The sequence below is a fragment of the Alosa alosa genome, chromosome 14 (assembly GCF_017589495.1).
Source record: "Alosa alosa isolate M-15738 ecotype Scorff River chromosome 14, AALO_Geno_1.1, whole genome shotgun sequence".
NCBI lineage: Eukaryota > Metazoa > Chordata > Actinopteri > Clupeiformes > Clupeidae > Alosa > Alosa alosa.
The window spans coordinates 32551348-32561407 of NC_063202.1; the positions used below are offsets into that span (position 1 = coordinate 32551348).

General features: G+C 37.5%; 1 protein-coding gene across 2 annotated transcripts in view; it reads right to left on the reverse strand.

Moving 5' to 3' along the window:
• cenpt (centromere protein T) overlaps positions 1–8968 on the reverse strand; it is a 65836-nt gene extending 56868 nt beyond the window's left edge. For both annotated transcript variants that reach the window (XM_048263635.1, XM_048263634.1), the window contains exons 1-2: positions 8801–8968; positions 8508–8637 (exon numbers count right to left, since the gene is read on the reverse strand). In XM_048263635.1, coding sequence (XP_048119592.1) covers positions 8508–8637; positions 8801–8886 — 216 coding nt within the window. In that variant the 5' untranslated portion in view covers positions 8887–8968. The remainder of the gene's footprint in view (positions 1–8507; positions 8638–8800) is intronic.
• Positions 8969–10060: the final 1092 nt, after the last annotated feature.

The window sequence follows — 10060 nt, forward strand, 5'->3', positions numbered from 1 at the left end:
GAAGGAAACTTTTAAATCAGTCAATGTGTTTTTCCAGGTATGCCAATAAATAGCATAATGGTGGTTACACCAATCACTGGTTGATAATCATGACATCTCATGTCACCCATGGTCATATTTATTAGCTCAAGTCATTCAATTTTATTAGAAAATGTATGTATACAATGATGCCTAACATATCCATTTAAAATTTTTAAAAAGGCGATTATTTGCAATTTTTGGTGATATATCCGCCATCTTGGATTTTGGACCTGTGCAGTCCGGGAAAAAATTGGAAACAGGTAGTTTTGCAAACTATAGGGTCTGAAGAAGTGAAAACATAATTTGCAAAAATCTATATGAAATGTTCCAAACACCTTTTTTTGCTACATATCGCCCTGCACTATCATTTCTCCCATTGACGTTTTGGAAAAATCCGTATCTAAAGAGTTTTAGAGCATGTCTTAGGCTAATCAGCTACGGCGTAACTCATAAGCATACAGCATATCATTTCAAGTGAAAAAACGAAGAGAAAGTCCAAAAAAAGTCAAAAGGTACAAGACTGTGTACATCTTTTCATTTCCGAGCGAAGGAACTACTCATCCCATAAACCACCGCGCCTCACTGAAAAATATATAAGCAGCACAAACCAGTACGAAATCATTTCCAACCAGCGACAGCACGCGAACCCTTTCCTCCAAACAATGATTTTTATAGAGTTAATAGCAGTTATTTCAGGAGTAATCGTGTAAATAATAGGTGTTTTGGTATTGAATGTTATATTTACCATCGTGTATTTTATATGTGTGTGTGAAAGCGGTTAACGTTAACGTTAGCAACATTGTGCAGTGCTTCGTATCTGACTGCCATCCTGTTGCATGGACCGGTGCATGGTCTGCTCTTGGACCACCATATTCAGTTTATTAACTTGCTGTGAATTATTACACAAAATGTTCATTAAATGTACGAAGAAGTATTTCTAGGTTAATGATTGATGATATGGCTCGTACAGTATAAAGGCTACAGTAGCCTAGCTAATGTTAACTAGCATTACCAACCTCCCTGCAAAACTCACCACACAACTTCGTAGGTTTGATAGGTCTTGTCCCTTATGCTGGCCCATACAAAACCCACAAGCTGACCCTCGACACACAACAGTCAATAATGTGACCCGATAAATACTGATATACAGACTGAAGTGGTCATCATTGAAGTGTGGGTTAATAGAACTAAAATTAAAGTAGTTAATCTTTACAACCCCTGTCAAAAGCTAACAAAGATTATGCTAGAAGGTATATGGGAAAGGGGAAATGGTAAAGTAATAATATGTGGAGACTTTAATGCGCACAGCTCACTTTGGGGCAGTACGAGAACAGACGAAAATGGGAGTATCATTGAGGAGTATATGGATGAGCACCATCTAGTATGTTTGAATGATGGGAGGGGTACAAAATTTGATGTAGGTAGAGGAACGGAGTCAGCTATTGATCGGACTATAGTGTCGGAACAAATAGCAGGGAGAAGCCAATGGGAGGTTTTTTGTGATAATAGTTTGGGAAGTGATCATTATCCTATTTGATGATTTTGAAGATGAGAGACCAAAGGGTACATTTAGAAGGTAATTGGTTCCCTAGATGGAAATTGAAAGAGGCCAACTGGGGACTTATAGTATGGTAGTGAGTGGGAAGTTATTGGAAATCATGTCACATCCAAGTGATGATGTTGAAGAGTTCAATTCTACGATCACTGGCATATTGTATGAATCAGCAGAAGAGACTATAGGTAAGTCTACTGGGATGAGGGAAAATAAAATGGTTCCATGGTGGTCAGAGAGGTGCAAAGAAGCGGTCAAGGCAAGGAATAAGGCATTTAAAGTCATTAAATCAAAATCACACTTTCAATAATTTAATTGAATATAAAAAAGCACAGGCCCAAGCCAAGAGAGTGATTCGTAAGGCCAAAAGGAAATACTGGAGAGATTTTTGCAGCAATATTGGGTCAGAAATCAAGGTTAGTGAGGTATGGGGAATGATAAAGAAAATGGGAGGCATTAGAAGGGACTTCTCATTACCAGTAATAAGGGGGAATGATATGGAGGCGGTAACTAATGCAGAAAAGGCGGAGGTTCTGGCTAGGGCCTTTGTTAAGGTACACAGCTCACAGAATCGAACAAGTGAAGAGGTAGTGTGGAGAGTAAAGGTAATTGAGGAAAATAGAGACATATTGGGGAGGAAAGGCACAAGTGACTGTGCAATTGATACAAATTTCTCATTATTTGAACTGAAAAGAGCTTTAATAGGTGCTAAGAATACTTCACCAGGGAAAGATGATGTGTGCTACAAAATGATTGAGCAGCTATCTGATGAGGCTAAGAGTGTTGTTTTAAAATTGTATAATAAGGTATGGGAACAAGGGAAGTTGCCTAGAATGTGGAAACATTCTGTAGTAGTCCCGATAGGTAAGCCAGGCAAGGATAAAACAGAGGTTAAGAGTTATAGACCAATAGCTCTTACATCCAATTTATGTAAAGTTATGGAGAAAATGATTACTACAAGACTAAGATACGTAATTGAAAAGAGAGGACTGCTTTCCCCTTACCAGAGTGGATTTCGTAATGGGTGCACTACAATGGACCCCGTTATTTGTTTAGAAAATGAAATCAGGAAAGCTCAAGTAAGTAAAGCATCTGTGTTGGCTGTACTGTTTGACATTGAAAAAGCATATGACATGTTGTGGAAGGAATATTGGGGATAAAATGTAATCAGCTATTGTTAAGGTCGAGAAGTGATCACATGAGTGGGGCTTTCATTTATCTATTGAAAAAACACAGTTTATATGTTTATTCCAAAAAAAAGAGCGAACCCTACTCTAGATCTAAAACTATATGGGCAACTACTTAAGCAAGTTGATAATATAAGATATTTGAGAGTATGGTTTGACGTTAAGCTAAATTTTAAAATACATATTCAGAAAGTGATTGATAAGTGTAAAAAAGGAATAAATATACTAAAGTGTTTAGCGGGATTTAGCTGGGGAGCGTCAGGCCTGTCCCTGAAAAGGATTTATACTGCACTGGTTCGCTCTGTTTTTGATTACGGAAGCATAGTATATAGCTCAACAACTAAAACCTCAATGCAGGAACTAGATAGGATACAGGCCAAGGCACTTCGAATATGTTGTGGTGCGTTTAGGACAACACCAATCCCATCTCTACAAGTGGAAGTAGGGGAAATGCCTTTAGACCTCAGGCGGTTAAAGTTATCAATGTCTTACTGGACAAATCTAAAGGGTCATGAAGTAACACATCCCACAAAGCAGGTGCTGTTAGAGTGTTGGGAGTATGGGCGCCCATCATGCAGTTTTGGGTGGCATGGAAACAGACAGGCAAAGGAAATGGGAATTGACAGCATTGCATGTAGTAAAGCAGTTAGCATACCGACAATTCCACCCTGGGTGTTTTGTTCTCCCAGGATAGATTTGGAGGCTAAGAATATAATTAAATCAGGGGTATACCAAAATGTTCAGCAATACATGGATATAATGTATGATGACACAGTTCAAATTTTTACAGATGCATCAAAAGATCAGGCAGGGAAAACAGGGGCTGCAGTCCACATTCCGAGATACAATGACAATATAAAAAAAAAAAAAAGGACACCAGACCACCTGGCCATTTTTACAGCAGAAATACTAGCAATAACTCTGGCTCTACAGTGGGTGGAAGAAGCAAAACCTAATAAAGTGGTAATTTGCTCAGACTCAATATCATCACTAACATCCATTGAGAGTGGAAGAGTGGAAAGTCATGACTTAACAGATGAGATTCATCAACACATTTTTAAAATATCCCAACAGAGAATAAGAGTAGAGTTGGTATGGGTTCCTGCACAAAGGGGAGTGGAGGGAAACGAAAACGGAAGATGGCGGTAGTGCACGAAGTATGCAAACTGCCACTAAACATTATAGAAGAAGAACTGTGTGGAATAAATTTGCTTCACGGGAGTGATCCCACGGGCTCTGGTGATACAAGCTTCAGTGCCTCAGTGTCGAATGTCCCATCACTACGGTCCCGTATTTCCGCCGTCTTGCGTGTATAGTCACTTAATTCTTAATTTCTATACAAACCAAGACGGCGGACTGACTCCTAAAGAAACGCAACCACCCACACCATAGGTGTATCTAAATTAGCTATGTACCAAAATGACAGTGTTGTAAGGCTGCGTGTACAGAACCGCTTGGAGCTCCGGTGGATTTTTAATTTCATGACGAGCATTCTCGGTCTAGAAGCTAGCTGCTAACCGTTCATGTGCCGTTGAAAACCGCTGTCTCGCTATCCGGCAAAAGATTCTTTGGACGCCGCCATTGGCCGAATACCCACGCCCATTGACTTACATTGAACACATGTAAACAAAACCTCAATTATGTGCTCAAACTAACGCCGCTGACTTATGACGACAACCATTCCACTTTGATACGAAACTACATTTTTGTACAATATTTATCCAGCAAAAATTACAGAATTTGGATCAAGTAATGTGGAGAAATATCGATATTAAGAAAATTGCCGCTGCGTGACGCCGAGTTAATGGCATTTCCCCTTGTCCATTAGTCACGTCGGTAACCGTTATAACCGTATATATATATATATGTGTGTGTCTATCTATCTATCTATCTATCTATCTATCTATCTATCTATCTAGAGAGAGAGAGAGCAATACAGAAGAGTTTTTGCTGTATGTAAACACACTTGTCACGCTACATTTATATAAATGCACAAATAGGCCGACAGACATAATTTCACTGCATTTCTTACTTCCAGTAACTATATGCATGTGACTAAACTTCCTTGTATCCTTGCTACAACCTTGTTACTCTTTGATACAGTGGAATAAACCTATTAAGTGTACCAGTTAATTACTTACATGTGGGTAGATGACAAATAGCAGAATTCAGACTGTCCATGTGTCACACACTTATAAAAAATGGCAATTGTTAAGAATTGATATGGAAATGTTGTAGGTCTGGTAGGTTCAAGTTCTGTCATATTAAATGTATTGGATTTGTATTTCACTTTTGACTTAAAATAATCATCCAAACATAAAAAATGTCATATGGTGTGACTGTCCACCATGTGTGCGAACTTCCTAAAAAGAGTGTATATCCATAAAAAGTATAATTACTTTAAAGTTTTACCATGCATATAAAATAATTGGATGTTTTTTACAACCACAGAAAGTTTTGATGTTTATGCATGCTGTCCAACTAAGTTATAATCAAATATATTTTGTCCATAAAATGGTTGTCATATGGCGTGACACTATATTGTATATTTTGACTGGGCATTCATTTGGACATTATTATTGTGAAGAGGACCCTGCTTAATCAGGAAGTAACAATAGAATGTCAGGAGTAATTGGCATGGTCAAGAGGTGAGTTCTGCTTTTTAGATTTTTATATAAAAAGCTTTGAATTGGACATCATCAATCGTGGCCAAATTTTAGTGTCTTATGGTGTGACATCATTTGCCTAAAAAGTTTCCCCAAATATTCTTCATGAATTCTTAAAAAACACTGCTGCCATGTGGTCAGTTGCATGCTAAATAATAGTTAGCTGTATTTAACTGTCTAGAAAATTAGCTTAACTGTCAAAATGCCATACAGTGTGACGCTGCAACATATGGTGTGACAGCTTTTTTCAAGTCACACTATATGACATTTCTGTCACACCATATGACCAAATTGCATTTTTAAATAAAAGTTCTTGTAAAAACATGTTTTAAATTCAGATATTATATGTTTTTTGTTAAATCTGTGATAATTGGGAAAAAAATGTATCTGTACAATTCATATTTCTCATACTTTTTTCTTTTATGTTACCATGCCATGTAAGTTTAAAAAATAAATACTAAACTTTCATCTATTTTGCTGTGACACGCATACACCATTCATAGAGTGACTTCAAAATTCATTGTTAATGATTTTATTGTCATTAAAAACCCTGTTTTGCTCTGACACATGGTGGAGTGGTGCAGTTCATCATATGGATGACACCATGTCATTTGGTGTGACATTAAATAATGTCACAAAAAAATACTTTATAATTGAAAAATCATTAAAACATCAATAGCACACAAAGGAAATGGTATCTGCAAGAATCTCAAGAATTTTGAGTGAGTTCTTACAAGAAATATCAGAATTAAGCTAAAATATCTGGTTACAGTTAGGAGCATTCTCCACCTTGACAAAATAACTTGTTAAATTTTAGGTTGTTCTTCTAAATATTCACAAGGAAATGTTGCAAATCAAAGCAAACGTGATTAAAATGTACAGTGACATAAATTAAAGTAGAAAAAAGTATCTAATTTTCATTTTATTTCAAATTATTTTCACGTCACACCATATGACAATTTTAGGCACTAACATGACAAATTGACATATAAATATATATTTCACTTTTTTTTTTTTAAAAAAAATGTATATTAGTCAAGTTTAGAGATACAGCAACACATATAAACACTTTTTAGGGATGATATTTGAAGTTTTTTTAAATTCCTTTTTTCAGGCTTATTTGTCATCCACCCACGTACATATGACATGTCTGTTGTGTCTTCGATGTCTTGGAACAGGTCTACTAATTTACATGTACTGTATGGTGTAACAGCAGACACATTTCAACACATCAATTACAGGATGTATGACATCATTGACAGGATGTATATAATATGTACATGTGAGTACTTAACTGGTACACTTTATTTTAATGGGTTTATTCCACTGTATCAAAAGAGTAATAAATGTGTACCAACACAGTTGATACATGTACTACAGTATGTAGGGTAATGGCAGACATGTTCCAAGACACCAATGACACAACATGTAATTGTAAGTACTTAACTGGTACACTTCATTTTAATGGGTTTATGTCACTGTATCAAAGAGCAATAAGTGTGTACCAACACAGTTGATATATGTACTATGTAGTGAATTAGTAGACCTGTTCCAAGACATTGAAGACATAACATACATGTCATATGTACATGTAAGTAATTAACTGGTACACTTAATAGGTTTATTCCACTGTATCAAAGAGTAACAAGGTTGTAGCAGCACAGCTGTTACATGTACACTGAAGACAATGAGGCCTTGACTGGAGCTAAGAATGGTTTGTATATTAAATCCATCATGACCAGATTTACCCCATACAGCGGGTCTCAGGTCAGCTCTTTGCCGCTGATGAAAATTTAGACAAATTGGCAAAGTTTTGTAAAAGCACTCAGTATTACAACGTAACAACTATATGTAGGTACCCACAAATACATAATGCAAGTACAATGATAGTACATGTTTTTACACAGGTTGTACCACTGTACCTAATTAGGTACGTACACTGTAACAGCGACACATTAAAATAAAGTGTTACCTTATTTAGTTTTTTTTTTATCTATGTAGGCTATTTCTTTAATGTTATATTATTATTTTGTTAATACATGGAATAAATCACCACAAACACACGCGACTGTAGCCTATTGGCTTCTTCTGTAGCCTACCCGGCTTGCGCAGCGTGGCTAACAACGCCCCTAAAACAAGTGTAACCGTCGGCTCCTCGAGGCTTATTACTTAAACGAAGTTACAGCAGCTATTAGGCCCGAGGTGCAGTGAAATGGCGTTATCTGGTGGTCATACAATTCACCCGCTATTAGACCCGAAGTGCAGGAGAAGTGGATATTCAACCACGCCATCCTTCAGGTCGCAGCGACACGTATGTGTCATGCTGCCATCTAGTGGTTGTGTATTATTTAACACCCATTATAGTTCTGGGAATAGATGTGCCCTCGAATAATTGTACTTTGTTACACATTATTTGGGTAATCCATCTGATGAATTGTGTTTTTCCTTTTTATACTTCGTACCTTTATAAATTGAAGTGCATCATGAAGGCACCTTTTTCAATGTCATTACTCTGACATTCGACATTAGTCGACCCTACATTTGGGCAATGGGCACATTGTTAGGGGTTGACACTTTGCATAAGATTTCTCCACATTACTTGATCCAAATTCTGTGATTTTTGTTGTATAAATGTTGTACAATTATGTAGTTTCGTATCAAAGTGGAATGGTTGTTTTCATAAGTCAGCGGCGTTAGTTTGAGCACATAATTGACGTATTGTTTACATGTGTTCAATGTAAGTCAATGGGAGCCGGAAATCCATAAATAGCGGCGTCCAAAGACTCTTTTGCCGGATAGCGAGACAGCGGTCCGTTGAAACGGTGTAAATTGGCGACCCATCAGGCCAGCACTATAACTCAGAGCGTGGTAAACAAAATCGGATATTTCAGGCAGTAAATACTCCCGTTAAGAACCAAACCAGATTTTGTTCAAATCTACACACATGTGGCTAGTGAAAAATGTAAGGTTCATTTAACAAATGTTATTTTGAAGTGTTAAAAACATCGTTGTTTTAAAATTTCTGAACAAAAGTGGTGATAATTGGGAGTGTTACGATAGAATGTTTGGGTATGATCATACCTCCCGTACTCGTTGCTTTAGTTTCTGCTGTAGTGCAACCAGAGGGCTCCGGGCGCCAGATGTCTTCCGCCCCGTTTTAATTCTTGACATTCGGCGTTGTGTAGCGGGCTGGGACTGCAAGCGTGTCACCCTGCAATATAGTGAAGACATTCCTTTAGCTGCTAATGTTATTTACATCCCAAGCAGCGTTCTAGACAAGTAACGTTTTCCTACAATTGAGCAGTTAGCTTCTAGTTGGTCTTAACGTAACTGTTAACCTAGCCTAACAGTTCTGCTGTTAACCTTAACGTTACCTTTCTTTTACTGGAGACTTGGCCTTCTCTGTTTGTAGGACATTTCTCAGAATTAAACGAGCGGAGACGTCCTCCAAGGAATCCATTCTGAGTAAGTTAATGTTAACTTAAGAGATATCCAAATGCACCTTACGTCCGTAGCAAGCCAACGTAAATAGATGGCAGAGGCGGAACTCCCGCCCGAAAATTGAAATAAAACTCGCGAGATCTGGCAGCGAAACTTCACCCAGCAGCTTTTCCTATGTCTTTTTCTTTCTTTTACTGTCTATGATGTAACCTATAACCCTCTCTGGTCTAATCAAAGTCAAATGTAAATTCAAAAGGAGCTTTTTTAGCATGACCATAACGTTGTACAGTATTGCCAAAGCATTTAGGTCAAATACATCAAATGGGGAGGAGAGGAGGGGGAAACACAAATAAAACAGAATGATGATAATTGTAGGCTACAATTATGAACTATGGCAATGGAGAACAGTGTGTGTGTGTGTGTGTCTGCATGTTTGTGTGGGCATGTGTGTGTTTGTGTCTGTGTCTGTGTCTGCGTATGTTCATATTTAGGTAATGTAAATTTCACCTCAGCAGGTCCTTTCATTATGGCATATGGCTATATTGAACGGCAAGGAGGAGGCATTTCTCTCTTTATCTCCAGTGAGCAATGAAAGCCTCTCCTCATCGCTCGCTTGCAGGAATTCAGGGAGGACATTTGCCATCTTTTCAAAATAGTTTCTCCTAATGTGTACATATTTCGCGCACTGTGTTAGGAAGTTTATCTCTGTTTCTACTGTGTTTAGGTCACAGTGGTGGCACAGTCTATAGTGTCTTTCGGCAGCCATGTTTGTCTGTGCCTTCCCACTTCTATGGCCAGCTGTGTTCACTCACTGAGTCTGTACTTTGTCAGTGTGATTATCAGATTTTTGTCTTGAATGTGTGTCAGGTAGGATTATGTGATTTTGTTGAATAGTTTTTGTAATTTGGTTTAGCCTAATTTCAGTTGCTTTGAGATTCAGATGCTAATGTAATTACAGTAATACATTGCTTTTTGCTGTAATGCAGTAATGTAAGGCATTACCAATACAATTCCAGTAATATTTTACTCTGTACAATTATCAGTAACTGAAGTTACTTTGCTTTTTAATCCAAAATTGAGAAATGCTCAATTGGCACCAGAGAAGATTATTCAAGAATTAAAAAAAGTAATCTATGCTGGTCCTGGAATTTGATTGTCTTGTTTAGATGACTGTAGAAAGGGAATTTGAGTTA